Source organism: Scyliorhinus torazame, chromosome 1, assembly GCF_047496885.1.
Source record: "Scyliorhinus torazame isolate Kashiwa2021f chromosome 1, sScyTor2.1, whole genome shotgun sequence".
NCBI lineage: Eukaryota > Metazoa > Chordata > Chondrichthyes > Carcharhiniformes > Scyliorhinidae > Scyliorhinus > Scyliorhinus torazame.
Genome location: NC_092707.1, coordinates 7,738,765 through 7,755,516, shown reverse-complemented (window position 1 = coordinate 7,755,516; position 16,752 = coordinate 7,738,765). Strand labels below are relative to the sequence as shown.

The 16,752-nt window shown below is 45.6% G+C and overlaps 1 protein-coding gene across 2 annotated transcripts in view; it reads left to right on the top strand.

Annotated features, from left to right (window-relative positions):
* Window positions 1-16,752, top strand: part of LOC140430132 (syntaxin-2-like) — a 110,232-nt gene that overhangs the window by 22,236 nt on the left and 71,244 nt on the right. For both annotated transcript variants that reach the window (XM_072517683.1, XM_072517651.1), the window contains exons 2-3: window positions 168-242; window positions 4,996-5,095. In XM_072517683.1, the coding sequence (XP_072373784.1) occupies window positions 168-242; window positions 4,996-5,095 (175 nt within the window). The remainder of the gene's footprint in view (window positions 1-167; window positions 243-4,995; window positions 5,096-16,752) is intronic.

Genomic DNA, 16,752 nt, shown 5'->3' with positions numbered 1-16,752 from the left:
GTTGGCGAAATGGACAGCAAGCAAGGAATTTGGAGGTGGCATGACTTCGGGAGATGGGGCACTGCAATATCGTTGCTATGCAGAGTGAAAATAACAGGTTTTTGAGCATAAAAAAATAAATTCATTTTATTTGCTGATTGCTGTTTTATTTGATTGCCCATTTCTAGTACAAAGAGAATTATGACGATGACGTAACTATCACTTTGGAAAAGGAGCACTTTATGGATGGGTTCTTCCATCAGGTAGGAACTTGAAACTGGATGGGTGGGGAGTTTTAATTTAACTGTCGGTATCATTTGCTCCTGTTAGAGCTACTAATACTCGGCCCTGTGTATTCTTCTCTTCCCTTTGTCATTGTTCTTTGTTCTTTTCTACACTTTGAAGAGAATGAGGACAATTTGTTACCAGTGTGCTCTGTACCTATTTGTTTGTAAAAATATCTGAAAGCCACCAGTTAGGGAGCTGGATGAACTTCGGATCATTCGGGAGGCAGAGGTGGTCATAGATAGAAGCTTCAGGGACGTAGTTACTCCGAAGAATAAAGATAGATGGGTGATGGTGAGAGGGGCTGGGAGGAAGCAGTCAGTACAGGGATCCCCTGTGGTCGTTCCCCTTAGTAACAAGTATACCGCTTTGGATACTGTTGGGGGGGGGGGGGGGGGGGGGGAGACGGGACTTACCAGGGGTAAGCCATGGGGTACAGGTCTCTGGCACAGAGTCTGTCCCTGTTGCTCAGAAGGGAAGGGGGGGGTAGAGGAGTAGAGCATTAGTCATTGGAGACTCCATAGTTAGAGGGATAGATAGGAGATTCTGTGGGAACGAGAGAGACTCGCGGTTGGTGTGTTGCCTCCCAGGTGCCAGGGTGCGTGATGTCTCGGATCGTGTTTTCGGAATCCTTAAGGGGGAGGGGGAGCAGCCCCAAGTCGTGGTCCACATAGGTACCAACGACATAGGTAGGAAATGGGATAGAGATGGAAGGCAGGAATTCAGGGAGCTAGGGTGGAAACTTAGGTCTAGGACAAACAGAGTTATTATCTCTGGGTTGTTACCTGTGCCACGTGATAGCGAGACGAGGAATAGGGAGAGAGAGGAGTTGAACACGTGGCTACAGGGATGGTGCAGGAGGGAGGGTTTCAGATTTCTGGATAATTGGGGCTCATTCTAGGGTCGGTGGGACCTCTACAAAGGGGATGGTCTACACCTGGACCAGAGGGGTACCAATATCCTGGGGGGGAAATTTGCTAATGCTCTTCGGGAGGGTTTAAACAAGTACAGCAGGGGCTTGGGAAGCTGAATTGTAGCTCCAGTATACAGGAGGTTGAGAGTAGTGAGGTCATGAGTAAGGTTTCAAAGTTGCAGGAGTGTACCGGCAGGCAGGAAGGTGGTTTAAAGTGTGTCTTCTTCAATGCCAGGAGCATCCGGAATAAGGTGGGTGAACTTATGGCATGGGTTGGTACCTGGGACTTCGATGTTGTGCCCATTTCGGAGACATGGATAGAGCAGAGACAGGAATGGTTGTTGCAGGTGTCGAGATTTAGATATTTCAGTAAGCGCAGGGAAGGTGGTAAAAGAGGGGGAGGGGTGGCATTGTAGTATTACGGTGGCAGAAAGGATGTTTGATGAGGACTCGTCTACTGAGGTGGTATGGGCTGAGGTTAGAAACAGGAAAGGAGAGGTCACCCCGTTAGGGGTTTTCTATAGGCCTCCAAAAAGTTCCAGAGATGTAGAGGAAAGGATTGCAAAGATGATTCTGGATAGGAGCGAAAGTAACAGGGTAGTTGTTATGGGGGACTTTAACTTTCCAAATATTGACTGGAAACGCTATAGTTAGAGTACTTTAGATGGGTCCGTTTTTGTTCAATGTGTGCAGGAGGGTTTCCTGACACAGTATGTAGATAGGCCAAAGAGAGGCGAGGCCATATTGGATTTGGTACTGGGAAATGAACCAGGACAGGTGATCGATTTGGAGGTAGGTGAGCACTTTGGTGATAGTGACCACAATTCGATTACGTTTACTTTAGTGATGGAAAGGGATAGGTATATACCGCAGGGCAAGAGTTATATCTGGGGGAAAGGCAATTATGATGCGATGAGGCAAGACTTAGGATGCATCGGATGGAGAGGAAAACTGCAGGGGATGGGCACAATGGAAATGTGGAGCTTGTTCAAGGAACAGCTACTGCGTGTCCTAGATAAGTATGTACCAGTCAGGCAGGGGGGAAGTGCTCGAGCAAGGGAACCGTGGTTTACTAAAGCAGTCGAAACACTTGTCAAGAGGAAGATGGAGGCTTATGTAAAGGTGAGGCCTGAAAGGTTCAGTTAGGGTGCTCGAGAGTTACAAGTTAGCTAGGAAGGACCTAAAGCGAGAGCTAAGAAGAGCCAGGAGGGGACATGAGAAGTCTTTGGCAGGTAGGATCAAGGATAACCCTAAAGCTTTCGATAGATATGTCAGGAATAAACAAATGATTAGGGTAAGAGTAGGGCCAGTCAAGGACAGTAGTGGGAAGTTGTGTTTGGAGTCCGAGGAGATAGGAGAGGTGCTAAATGAATATTTTTCGTCAGTATTCACACAGGAAATAGACAATGTTGTCGAGGAGAATACTGAGATTCAGGCTACAAGACTAGAAGGGCTTGAGGTTCATAAGGAGGAGGTGTTAGCAATTCTGGAAAGTGTGAAAATAGATAAGTCCCCTGGGCCGGATGGGATTTATCCTAGGATTCTCTGGGAAGCGAGGGAGGAGGTTGCTGAGCCTTTGACTTTGATCTTTAAGTCATCTTTGTCTACAGGAATAGTGTCAGAAGACTGGAGGATAGCAAATGTTGTCCCCTTGTTCAAGAAGGTGAGTAGAGACAACCCCGGTAACTATAGACCAGTGAGCCTTCTGTTGTGGGCAAAGTCTTGGAAAGGTTTATAAGAGATAGGATGTATAATCATCTGGAAAGGAATAATTTGATTAGAGATAGTCAACACGGTTTTGTGAAGGGTAGGTCGTGCCTCACAAACCTTATTGAGTTATTTGAGAAGGTGACCAAACAGGTGGATGAGGGTAAAGCAGTTGATGTGGTGTATATGGATTTCAGTAAAGCGTTTGATAAGGTTCCCCACTGTAGGCTACTGCAGAAAATACGGAGGCATGGGATTCAGGGTGATTTAGCAGTTTGGATCAGAAATTGGCTAGCTGGAAGAAGACAAAGGATGGTGGTTGATGGGAAATGTTCAGACTGGAGTCCAGTTACGAGTGGTGTACCACAAGGATCTGTTATGGGGCCACTGCTGTTTGTCATTTTTATAAATGACCTGGAGGAGGGCGTAGAAGGATGGGTGAGTAAATTTGCAGATGACACAAGTCGGTGGAGTTGTGGACAGTACGGACGGATGTTACAAGTTACAGAGGGACATAGATAAGCTGCAGCGCTGGGCTGAGAGGTGGCAAATGGAGTTTAATGCAGAAAAGTGTGAGGTGATTCATTTTGGAAGGAATAACTGGAAGACAGAGTACTGGGCTAATAAGATTCTTGGCAGTGTGGATGAGCAGAGAGATCTCGGTGTCCATGTACATAGATCCCTGAAAGTTGCCACCCAGGTTGAGAGGGTTGTTAAGAATGCGTACGGTGTGTTAGCTTTTATTGGTAGAGGGATTGAGTTTCGGAGCCATGAGGTCATGTTGCAGCTGTACATAACTCTGATGCGGCCGCATTTAGAGTATTGCGTGCAATTCTGGTCGCCGCATTGTAGGAAGGATGTGGAAGCATTGAAAAGGGTGCAGAGGAGATTTACCAGAATGTTGCCTGGTATGGAGGGAAGATCTTATGAGGAAAGGCTGAGGGGCGTGAGGCTGTTTTCGTTAGAGAGAAGGTTAAGAGGTGACTTAATTGAGGCATACAAGATGATCAGAGGATTGGATAGGGTGGACAGTGAGAGCCTTTTTCCTCGGATGGTGATGTCTAGCATGAGGGGACATACCTTTAAATTGAGGTGAGATAGATATAAGACAGATGTCAGAGGTAGGTTCTTTACTCAGAGTAGTCAGGGCGTGGAATGCCCTGCCTGCAACAGTAGTGGACTCGCCATCACTAAGGGCATTCAAATGGTCATTGGATAGACATATGGACAATAAGGGAATAGTGTAGATGGGCTTTAGAGTGGTTTCACAGGTCGGCGCAACATCGAGGGCCAAAGGGCCTGTACTGCGCTGTTATGTTCTAAGTTCCCCGTTTCCCTATTTTACTGAGGAAGCCATGATGTGGAGATGCCGGCGTTGGACTAGGGTGAGCACAGTAAGAAGTCTTACACCAGGTTAAAGTCCAACTGGTTTGTTTCAAGCTCCGAAAGCTAGAGATTTGAAACAAACCTGTTGGACTTTAGCCTGGTGTTGTAAGACTTCTTACTGATGAAGAGCACTAGTTTAAGCAGAAAATGCTGGGCAATCTCAGCAGGTCCGACAGCATCTGCGGAGAGAATAGAGAGTTAATGTTTTGATTCTGGATGAATTCGTCAAAGCCTCGACATCCAGACCCTATACACTAGCTCCCTTCTCTCTCCACAGATGCTGTCAGACCTGTTGAGATTGTCCGTTACTTTCTGTTTTTGTTACAGAATCCAGCATCCGCAGTAATTTGCTTTTATTCATACAAGAGCACTGCTTTGTCTTGTCAATCACTCCGAGGGCTGTGGGCCTATGCTTGCAGCGTGAGAAGTCCAACAATGCCCCATGCCCTGGGCTGAACGAGAAGAGCTAATACCCGATTGGGAAATATTGACATGAGAGCTTTTTCAATTCAAAAGTCACTTCTCGAGAAGGGCCATCAAAAAAAAAAAAAAAAAATCTGGTTTAAGCAGGGGCCTCTGGAAGCACCGAATGCATTGTGTTTATCTGTTACTGTCAGCGTTGTCATTTTGTGGTCCATTTATAATTGGCGTTTTCTGCCAATTCTGAGTTGGTGAACTGGCTATACAAATATAACTTGTAACTACAGAGAGGATTTACGCTATAGGTTGAAGAAATCCGCGGATGCATTGACCGGATTGCTGAAAATGTGGAAGAAGTGAAGAAGAAGCATAGCATTATCCTATCAGCACCAAACCCGGAAGGGAGTAAGTAACAGATTGAACAAGTTTGAGTTACAGCTGTGTTAATGTTATACAGATGTTCTGCTCGCAGATTGATATTCGTGTCACGTGGGTTGTAAGTTGCAGTAATGAAAAGCAGTTTGGCATTTAACCAGCTCCTTCCCACAGTTCAGGAAATGGTGGATCCTGTGCTATGACAGTGTGGAGCCTCCACTATCTTGATGTGAAATGGATTCCTGATACAAGCTTTCATAAACAGGAAATGTATTACAGCCAAGATTTTTCTGTAAATAACTGAAAACCACTTGATAGTAGGAACGCTCTCTCCAGGGAAGGAACTCTGTGTTAGTGAACCGGACCCAGCATATGGGCTTAAATACACACATTCATTTTATAATGCTTCAGTACCCTGTAATGATGACAGGGCGATTCTGTTGCCTAGATTGGATTTCCAAAAACAGCAACACCCCTGTCAACAGAGCTTTGAATGCAGCTGAACGCACTCTTAACTTGTGGCCTTAGCTGAAATAGTGGGATTTCATACTTTGGGTGTTTGTAGTGATGCCTTTGGGTATATGAGAGGAGAAGCATGCAAATAATTTTCCTTTTTTATAATTAGCTGAGATTGCAAGGTGTGAACAGACCCACCTGATGGGTTATTTAGTCGATTTAAGCCACACTTTCATGCATTTGTCATGAACTCCTTCAGTACTTGGGGCATGCATGCCGCAACTATTTGTGTTTCAGTCTCTACTGTTCCAGGTGACCTGGTGCAACAGCGAGTTCTGGTACTAGAATGTATTTCAGCTCTGCTGGCTAATTATATAAAATTAAATGTTACCATTTCCTGTAAATTTGTCCATCTATTTTAGAATCTGTTAAGCTGATATTTCATCGCCACTCCACATTTGGCTGAATAGTTTTCTTATCGGCTAGCCTTATATTCCCATCAGGATAGAAGAGTAAGGGGTGATCTAATTGAGGTGTTTAAGATGGTTAAAGGATTTGATAGGACGGCCTGTTAATTATTCCTGTGAGATTTCATGATGTGGACTTTGAAATAGTTTCCAATGACCAGTATCTAGGTCTAAAGTAGACGGTAAATAGGAGGGAACAGTATACAGAAGTGTGGTCCAGGGATATGCACGTTGATACTACCTCAAAATTAAAATCCTTTCATATACCTCCTATAATCATGAAACTTCTATATGGCTGTAGCTGAGAGAGCAATCCTTTTTGGATTTTACACCTGGTAGTGTCGTTTTACGATGGCGGACTCATTAAGGGAACAAACATTACTGAACCAAGCAGAAATTATGGTATTTGGTGAGCTGGTCTTGATTAAATCTGCTTTCAAAGAACTACTGCCAATAAACCCTTACAATTACTAAAAGTACCTGAGTTCGGAAAGATAAATGAGAAAAATATTCCACAACCATTCAACATATGCTACCGCTCACTCACTCTGTCTCTCTTCTCCCCTACACTATAACCTATCGCTGCCCCTATTGGCCGCCTGCCCCCCCCCCTGCCGAAGCTCAGTCAAGAACTCACAATTGTGTGGCAGTAGGCAGAGAGCCAATGTTACTGGACATGAGAACTTCATAAGAAACATCATGTACACTTCTCCCTGACTTTAGTCCATTTTCTGTCACTTCGAAGAAACAAAGAAAGTCTTGTGTTCCAATACCTTCTTTCAGCAATACCTCGGCGTACTTGCAGCCAATGAAATACTTTTGAAGTGTAATATAGCACAATCCCATAATAAGCATTAGAATCTCCATGTCTGCCCCGAAATGAGGTATGAATTTCCGAATCATTATGAAGTAGGAATGGGGGCAGCACGGTGGCGCAGTGGGTTAGCACTGCTGCCTCACTACGCCGAGGTCCCGGGTTCGATCCCGGCTCTGGGTCACTGTCCATGCGGAGTTTGCACATTCTCCCTGTGTTTGCGTGGGTTTCGCCCCCACAACCCAAAGAAGCGCAGGCTAGGTGGATTGGCCACGCTAAATTGCCCCTTAATTGGAAAAAATGAATTGAGTGCTCTAAAAATTTTTTTTAAATGAAGTAGGAATGAACTACTGTAACATATAGAGGTTACAGAGGCAGAGGGGATGTTGGATTTGTTGTATTTCAGAATCTCTGACATTTGCTGTTCCCACCTGAACCTGTATGGCCAGACAAATTATCCCATGTATCTTTTGGTAGAATGAGCTTGGCTTGTGTGTTTTGTGGAGATGAGCATATGGCTTGTTCAGTGGCATTAGCACCCAGAGACGTGGATGTAATTTATAAATCTACTATTGATTGAAGCAAAGGATAATCTTGGCCGATGATCTGAATGTGGCGATGATAGGAGTGCGGAACTCCCTGCCACAAAAAGTAGGAGATCCTCACTCAATAGCTCCAAATCTAATTGATTTGAGCTCATAAGAACATAAGAACTAGGAGCAGGAGTAGGCCATCTGGCCCCTCGAGCCTGCTCCACCATTCAATGAGATCATGGCTGATCTTTTGTGGACTCAGCTCCACTTTCCGGCCCGAACACCATAACCCTTAATCCCTTTATTCTTCAAAAAACTATCTATCTTTATCTTAAAAACATTTAATGAAGGAGCCTCAACTGCTTCACTGGGCAAGGAATTCCATACATTCACAACCCTTTGGGTGAAGAAGTTCCTCCTAAACTCAGTCCTAAATCTACTTCCCCTTATTTTGAGGCTATGCCCCCTAGTTCTGCTTTCACCCGCCAGTGGAAACAACCTGCCCGCATCTATCCTATCTATTCCCTTCATAATTTTATATGTTTCTATAAGATCCCCCCTCATCCTTCTAAATTCCAACGAGTACAGTCCCAGTCTACTCAACCTCTCCTCGTAATCCACCCCCTTCAGCTCTGGGATTAACCTAGTGAATCTCCTCTGCACACCCTCCAGTGCCAGTACGTCCTTTCTCAAGTACGGAGACCAAAACTGAACACAATACTCCAGAATGGCCTCACTAACACCTTATACAATTGCAGCAGAACCTCCCTAGTCTTAAACTCCATCCCTCTAGCAATGAAGGACAAAATTCCATTTGCCTTCTTAATCACCTGTTGCACCTGTAAACCAACTTTTTGCGACTCATGCACTAGCACACCCAGGTCTCTCTGCACAGCAGCATGTTTTAATATTTTATCATTTAAATAATCCCTTTTGCTGTTGTTCCTACCAAAATGGATAACCTCACATTTGTCAACATTGTATTCCATCTGCCAGACCCTAGCCCATTCACTTAGCCTATCCAAATCCCTCTGCAGACTTCCAGTATCCTCTGCACTTTTTGCTTTACCACTTATCTTAGTGTCGTCTGCAAACTTGGACACTTTGCCCTTGGTCCCCAACTCCAAATCATCTGTGTAAATTGTGAACAGTTGTGGGCCCAACACTGATCCCTGAGGGACACCACTAGCTACTGATTGCTAACCAGAGAAACACCCATTAATCCCCACTCTTTGCTTTCTATTAATTAACCAATCCTCTATCCATGCTACTACTTTCCCCTTTCTGCCATGCATCTTTATCTTATGCAACAATCTTTTGTGTGGCACCTTGTCAAAGGCTTTCTGGAAATCCAGATATCCCCCATCCATTGGCTCCCCGTTATCTACCGCACTGTTAATGTCCTCAAAAAAATCCACTAAATTAGTTAGGCATGACCTGCCCTTTATGAACCCATGCTGCGTCTGCCCAATGGGACAATTTCCATCCAGATGCCTCGCTATTTGTTCCTTGATGATAGATTCCAGCATCTTCCCTACTACCGAAGTTAAGCTCACTGGCCTATAATTACCCGCTTTCTGCCTACCTCCTTTTTTAAACAGTGGTGTCACGTTTGCTAATTTCAAATCCGCCGGGACCACCCCAGAGTCTAGTGAATTTTGGTAAATTATCACTAGTGCATTTGCAGTTTCCCTAGCCATCTCTTTTAGCACTCTGGGATGCATTCCATCAGGGCCAGGAGACTTGTCTACCTTTAGCCCCATTAGCTTGCCCATCACTACCTCCTTGGTGATAACAATCCTCTCAAGGTCCTCACCTGTCATAGCCTCATTTCCATCAGTCACTGGCATGTTATTTGTGTCTTCCACTGTGAAGACCGACCCAAAAAACCTGTTCAGTTCCTCAGCCATTTCTTCCTCCTCCCATTATTAAATCTCCCTTTGCATCCTCTAAAGGACCAATATTGACCTTAGCAACTCTTTTTTGTTTTATGTATTTGTAGAAACTTTTACTATCTGTTTTTATATTCTGAGCAAGTTTACTCTCATAATCTATCTTAATTTTCTTTATAGCTTTTTTAGTAGCTTTCTGTTGCCCCCTAAAGATTTCCCAGTCCTCTAGTCTCCCACTGATCTTTGCTACTTTGTATGTTTTTTCCTTCAATTTGATACTCTCCCTTATTTCCTTAGATATCCACGGTCGATTTTCCCTCTTTTTACCGTCCTTCCTTTTTGTTGGTATAAACCTTTGCTGAGCACTGTGAAAAATCACTTGGAAGGTTCTCCACTGTTCCTCAACTGTTTCACTATGAAGTCTTTGCTCCCAGCCTACCTTAGCTAGTTCTTCTCTCATCCCATTGTAATCTCCTTTGTTTAAGCACAAAACACTAGTGCTTGATTTTACCTTCGCGCCCTCCATCTGCATTTTAAATTCCACCATATTGTGATCGCTCCTTCCGAGAGGACCCCCAACTATGAGATCCTGAATTACACAGGACCAGATCTAGGACCGCTTGTTCCCTCGTAGGTTCCATTACATACTGTTCTAGGAAACTATCGCGGATACATTCTATAAACTCCTCCTCAAGGCTGCCTTGACCGACCTGGTTAAACCAATCAACATGTAGATTATAATCCCCCATGATAACTACTGTACCATTTCTACGTGCATCTGTTATTTCTTTATTTATTGCCTGCCCCACCACAATGTTACTATTTGGTGGCCTATAGATTACTCCTATCAGTGACTTTTTCGCCTTACTATTCCTGATTTCCACCCAAATGGATTCAACCTTATCCTCCATAGCACCGATGTCATCCCTTACTGTTGCCCTGATGTCATCCTTAAATAACAGAGCTACACCACCTCCCTTACCATCCACTCTGTCCTTCCGAAAAGTTTGACACCCTCGGATATTTAACTCCCAGTCATGACCATCCTTTAACCATGTTTCAGTAATGGCCACTAAATCATAGTCATTCACGATGATTTGTGCCATCAACTCATTTACCTTATTCCAAATACTACGAGCATTCAGGTAAAGTACACTAATGTTGGCTTTTTTTACCTCTGTTCGGAATCTTAACACCTCGATCAGTAACCTCTCCTAAGTTATATTTCTTCTTAACCATTCTCCTAATTTTTCTTGTCGTTGAACCCATATCTTCATGTAACAACCTGCCGCGTCGCTTACCATTAATGTTTTCACTTCCCGTTTTATTTCTTTTAGTATTCCTGATCCTATTCACTGAGCTCCCCTCAGTCACTGTCCCTTGTACTGTCGCCCTTTTTGATTTTTGACGATGGCTTCTCTGCCTTACACTTTCCCCCTTTTATTTCTGTCCCTGTTTTACTACCTTCCAACTTCCTGCATTGGTTCCCATCCCCCTGCCACATTAGTTTAAACTCTCCCCAACAGCTCTAGCAAACACCCCCCCAGGACATCGGTTCCAGTCCTGCCCAGGTGCAGACCGTCCGGTTTGTACTGGTCCCACCTCCCCCAGAACCGGTTCCAATGTCCCAGGAATTTGAATCCCTCCCTCTTCCACCATCTCTTGAGCCACGCATTCATCCTCTCTATCCTGACATTCCTACTCTGACTAGCTCGTAGCACTGGTAGCAATCCTGAGATTACTACCTTTGAGGTCCTACTTTTTAGTTTAACTCCTAGCTCCCTAAATTCAGCTTGAAGGACCTCGTCCCGTTTTTTACCTATATCGTTGGTGCCTATGTGCACCATGACAGCTGGCTGTTCACCCCACCCCCCCACCCAAAATGTCCTGCAGCTGCCCCGAGACATCCTTGACCCTTGCACCAGGTAGGCAACATGCCATCCTGGACTCTCGATTGCGTCTGCAGAACCGCCTGTCTGTTCCCCTTACAATTGAGTCCCCTATCACTATAGCCCTGCCATTCTTCTTCCTGCCCAGCTGCGCAGCAGAGCCAGCCACGGTGCCATGAACCTGGCTGCTGCTGCCTTCCCCTGGTGAGCCATCTCCCTCAACAGTATCCAAAGCGGTATATCTGTTTTGCAGGGAGATGACCGCAGAGGATACCTGCACTGCCTTCCTACTCTTGCTCTGTCTTTTGGTCACCCATTTTCTATCTCCCTCAGTACCTTTAACCTGCGGTGTGACCAACTCGCTAAACGTGCTATCCACGACGTCCTCAGCATCGCGGATGCTCCAAAGTGAGTCCATCCGCAGCTCCAGAGTCGTCAAGCGGTCTAACAGGAGCTGCAAATGGACACACTTGCACGTGAAGGAGCCAGGGACAACCAGGGTATGAGAGGCAATGGAGCCAAGGTGGGTGGAAGTGCTTAAGATGCGGTTCTGCGTTGATTTCACTGAATGTTGGAACAGGCGCGAGAGGCTGAGTGTCTCCTCTTGTTCTGAGGTATTCTGTATAAATTTGAGCATATCATAAAGGAACCAGAGTAGGTCATAAGACCGCTTGAATCTGTGACCTTACGATTCAGTACACCATAGTGGCTCCTCGACCTGAACTTGCTTTCCTGGCCTAGCCCCATATTTCTGATTTCCTTCGAGGCCCTCAGTCGTGACAATATATGCATGATAATAGCTTTGCAATCATTTGTTGTCAGCATTATAATTGGCATAGCAAAGAACTGTTGAGTTATTTTGCATCTACATGTTTTGCCTTGGCGTCCAGGAATCACCGAGATAGTGTGTTTTTCGCCCTGATTTGGAGAATCTGCAGCTGACAGCGGGTGTGGGAGAAGGCTGGCTGGCAGATAAAACCTAGATGTGTCAGACCTACGCAAATATATGACGGGAACTCTGGGGAAGTATGTTCAACAGTGATGCTGCAAAACAAAAGGAGAAGTTCTTCTCACTTCCTCATTTTAAAGACGTAAATAAAGTGACTTTACAGGAGCTCCATTGAAATCCGATTAGTTATACTTTTTATCTTCACACACAGATTGTGTCCGAGAAGTCATGTGTCTGCCTTAAAAATAACTACTTCACATAGTCTTATTAGTTTCTGCAATAATTGATCTTGTTGTTTTGGTTCTTGATTGAGTAATCGCAGCTTTTTGAAACTTGGTCATTGTAGGGCCTGCAATGGTCCACCTCATGTAATGCTTCCTTTAAACCCAATCAATATGCAAGACATGCATCAGCTACCATTCATTGCACCAAGCTCTCCCTTCTCCTCAGTGTTCATGTTATTGCTCGAGGAAATGTGAGTTTGGTCAGAAAGGTGAGAGCAGGCAATGTGAACTAATACCATTTTTAAAAGGGTGCATGGACAGAGAGGCCCTCCAAGCCTGCAACGATCGTGTGTCCTATCTAGACCAACCGCCTGTATCCTTCTATACCCCGCCTGTTCATGTGTCTATCCAGATAAGACTTAAAGGTCGCTCACGTATCTGCCTCAACCACCTCACTGGGCCGTGCATTCCAGGCCAACGCCAACCTCTGTGTATAAAAAAAAAAAAAAAACATCCCCCGCACATCTCCACTGAACTTATCCCCCCTCACCTTGACCCTCTGCTCATAATCCACCGATTAAAATTATTCTGCTTACCCCATTCAAATTCAGCACAAGTCTGTCCCAGCTGCTTCCTTAAATTCCCAAACTTTTGCCTAAATGCCTCCAGAACTAATTCATATGCACATAGAATAGCCTTTTTGACCTTGTCATAATCCCTAGACACCCCCTGACAAGGAAGCATAAACTTTCTGTGCCACCTCATCAATTTACTCTGTGAGGGTAATGTACACTTTTTGACCACTGCATTTGGGTTGCTATTTACTCAAATGCCATGAAAAATGTCTCTACTTCCTTTTCTTCAAAGTTTGATAGGACTTGTATAAACTTAAGCATAAACTTAAGCATAACCCCATTGGGTTCTGTTCTAGGGTTAGGCTCCCCTCTGGCTCCTGGCTGCCTCCTTGTAATTTCCTGTGATTGAAGCTGGAACTCTTTCTTTTGCCTTTTCCTCTCCATAATTCCAGCCTCCTCGTTTCCGTTTGAAAAGCTCCATCTCTTTCTTTTTGCTGCATCTCCAATTGTTTTACCTGTAATTGGATCTTCGCTAATTCCATAGATTTTTGCCACGATCCAGGCTGTCTGGCGCAACTCTCAAAATTTAAATGCTGAGCGATCACTTCACTTATCTCTATCTTCCTAGCTCTCACCCACACCTCTATTTATAATTAGCTTGCCAATTCAATTAACTTGTCCTTTCAAAGCCCTTGTAAATAAACTAAAGACAGGCCCTCCACCTGAAGCAAAGCCTGAGCAGCTTCCAGAGTGACTTGCCTCTTTTTAATAAATACTGTACCCCAAATCGTCACTGTCTACAGTTCCAAAGATGACCAAACTATGCTCCCAAACTATGTTACGCTACCTTGGGCCAGTGCGCGGTCAATTTCAGCCCCACTTGACCTGCAGTCTCATCACATGAAATTAACAATTCCTGAGGTCTTTGGCTGCCCAATAACTACAGTCACTAGGTTTGTAAATTGAAATACAATTAACTTTTATTATTAATTGTAATTAAATAGGCAACAAATACAGCTGGTTAACTATCTAATCTCTAACGTCCCCCTTTAGCTTGCCCTACCCTCTATGCATATATACAGAGTGAAAGGGGGGGGGGGGGTGAAATAATGCTGAAAGTAAGAGGATAAGAGTCTTTGTTTCAGGTGGACGTCTCCCAGTTAGTTTCTTCAGTCTCGGCTTTCAGATGGGTGATATCTTTCCTTTCAGCTTGTGATGGTGTTCACTGGAGACTCTCAGAATTAGCAGGCAGCTACTATTCGAGAGAGTGTCTTTTCAGGGTTCAGAAGCTTCTGCCTTCAGACAGGCAGCCGACAGAGAGAGAGCTGCTTCCATCTCGAGGGTCCGGTGATTTCTCTCGGGCTCTCTCCGCAAAATTCCACTTCACGGGAATCAATCGCTGTTGTCCGCTGGGGAGAATACTTTCCCTGGCCAATCCATCGGCCACCAGCCAACCAATCGAAATAAACCCTCCAATCTCTTGGGTGCCATAAAGTCTGAGCTCTTCTGGCCAAAACACACAAATTTATAACGGTGTACTGTTCCTTACTTCCTCTGCTCAACTTAAAGGTATGTCTCTGCTGACCATCCATGGACCAAAAACGATAAAGGCAAAATAAAAGAAATAAGAACTGAGGGAATCAACAGGAAGGGCCCTGACTAATGGTTTTGACATTTTAGAATTATGCTCAATGTGTACTGAATGCTGGATATAAGTTCTTCAGATGCTTCAGACTTGTTTCTTCTGTAAGTCAGAGAATGCACAGTTAAATAGGGAATTTTGTCCCATATTGGGCGCATCACTATGCTCTGAAAGTGCAGTTAAGGCCATGGGTCCAATTGCTGTGCCTTTAGGTTAGTTAGAGGCCAAATGATATCTGGAACCGCCCTAGAAAAATTGGAAGAAATTAGGAAATGATTGACACTTGAGAAATTTGTTCAGACAGCAGAGGGTCTCTTCGTTCAGACAGCAGAGGGTCTCTTTGTTCAGACAGCAGAGGGTCTCTTTGTTCAGACAGCAGAGGGTCTCTTCGTTCAGACAGCAGAGGGTCTCTTCGTTCAGACAGCAGAGGGTCTCTTCGTTCAGACAGCAGAGGGTCTCTTCGTTCAGACAGCAGAGGGTCTCTTCGTTCAGACAGCAGAGGGTCTCTTCGTTCAGACAGCAGAGGGTCTCTTCGTTCAGACAGCAGAGGGTCTCTTCGTTCAGACAGCAGAGGGTCTCTTCGTTCAGACAGCAGAGGGTCTCTTCGTTCAGACAGCAGAGGGTCTCTTCGTTCAGACAGCAGAGGGTCTCTTCGTTCAGACAGCAGAGGGTCTCTTCGTTCAGACAGCAGAGGGTCTCTTCGTTCAGACAGCAGAGGGTCTCTTCGTTCAGACAGCAGAGGGTCTCTTCGTTCAGACAGCAGAGGGTCTCTTCGTTCAGACAGCAGAGGGTCTCTTCGTTCAGACAGCAGAGGGTCTCTTCGTTCAGACAGCAGAGGGTCTCTTCGTTCAGACAGCAGAGGGTCTCTTCGTTCAGACAGCAGAGGGTCTCTTCGTTCAGACAGCAGAGGGTCTCTTCGTTCAGACAGCAGAGGGTCTCTTCGTTCAGACAGCAGAGGGTCTCTTCGTTCAGACAGCAGAGGGTCTCTTCGTTCAGACAGCAGAGGGTCTCTTCGTTCAGACAGCAGAGGGTCTCTTCGTTCAGACAGCAGAGGGTCTCTTCGTTCAGACAGCAGAGGGTCTCTTCGTTCAGACAGCAGAGGGTCTCTTCGTTCAGACAGCAGAGGGTCTCTTCGTTCAGACAGCAGAGGGTCTCTTCGTTCAGACAGCAGAGGGTCTCTTCGTTCAGACAGCAGAGGGTCTCTTCGTTCAGACAGCAGAGGGTCTCTTCGTTCAGACAGCAGAGGGTCTCTTCGTTCAGACAGCAGAGGGTCTCTTCGTTCAGACAGCAGAGGGTCTCTTCGTTCAGACAGCAGAGGGTCTCTTCGTTCAGACAGCAGAGGGTCTCTTCGTTCAGACAGCAGAGGGTCTCTTCGTTCAGACAGCAGAGGGTCTCTTCGTTCAGACAGCAGAGGGTCTCTTCGTTCAGACAGCAGAGGGTCTCTTCGTTCAGACAGCAGAGGGTCTCTTCGTTCAGACAGCAGAGGGTCTCTTCGTTCAGACAGCAGAGGGTCTCTTCGTTCAGACAGCAGAGGGTCTCTTCGTTCAGACAGCAGAGGGTCTCTTCGTTCAGACAGCAGAGGGTCTCTTCGTTCAGACAGCAGAGGGTCTCTTCGTTCAGACAGCAGAGGGTCTCTTCGTTCAGACAGCAGAGGGTCTCTTCGTTCAGACAGCAGAGGGTCTCTTCGTTCAGACAGCAGAGGGTCTCTTCGTTCAGACAGCAGAGGGTCTCTTCGTTCAGACAGCAGAGGGTCTCTTCGTTCAGACAGCAGAGGGTCTCTTCGTTCAGACAGCAGAGGGTCTCTTCGTTCAGACAGCAGAGGGTCTCTTCGTTCAGACAGCAGAGGGTCTCTTCGTTCAGACAGCAGAGGGTCTCTTCGTTCAGACAGCAGAGGGTCTCTTCGTTCAGACAGCAGAGGGTCTCTTCGTTCAGACAGCAGAGGGTCTCTTCGTTCAGACAGCAGAGGGTCTCTTCGTTCAGACAGCAGAGGGTCTCTTCGTTCAGACAGCAGAGGGTCTCTTCGTTCAGACAGCAGAGGGTCTCTTCGTTCAGACAGCAGAGGGTCTCTTCGTTCAGACAGCAGAGGGTCTCTTCGTTCAGACAGCAGAGGGTCTCTTCGTTCAGACAGCAGAGGGTCTCTTCGTTCAGACAGCAGAGGGTCTCTTCGTTCAGACAGCAGAGGGTCTCTTCGTTCAGACAGCAGAGGGTCTCTTCGTTCAGACAGCAGAGGGTCTCTTCGTTCAGAC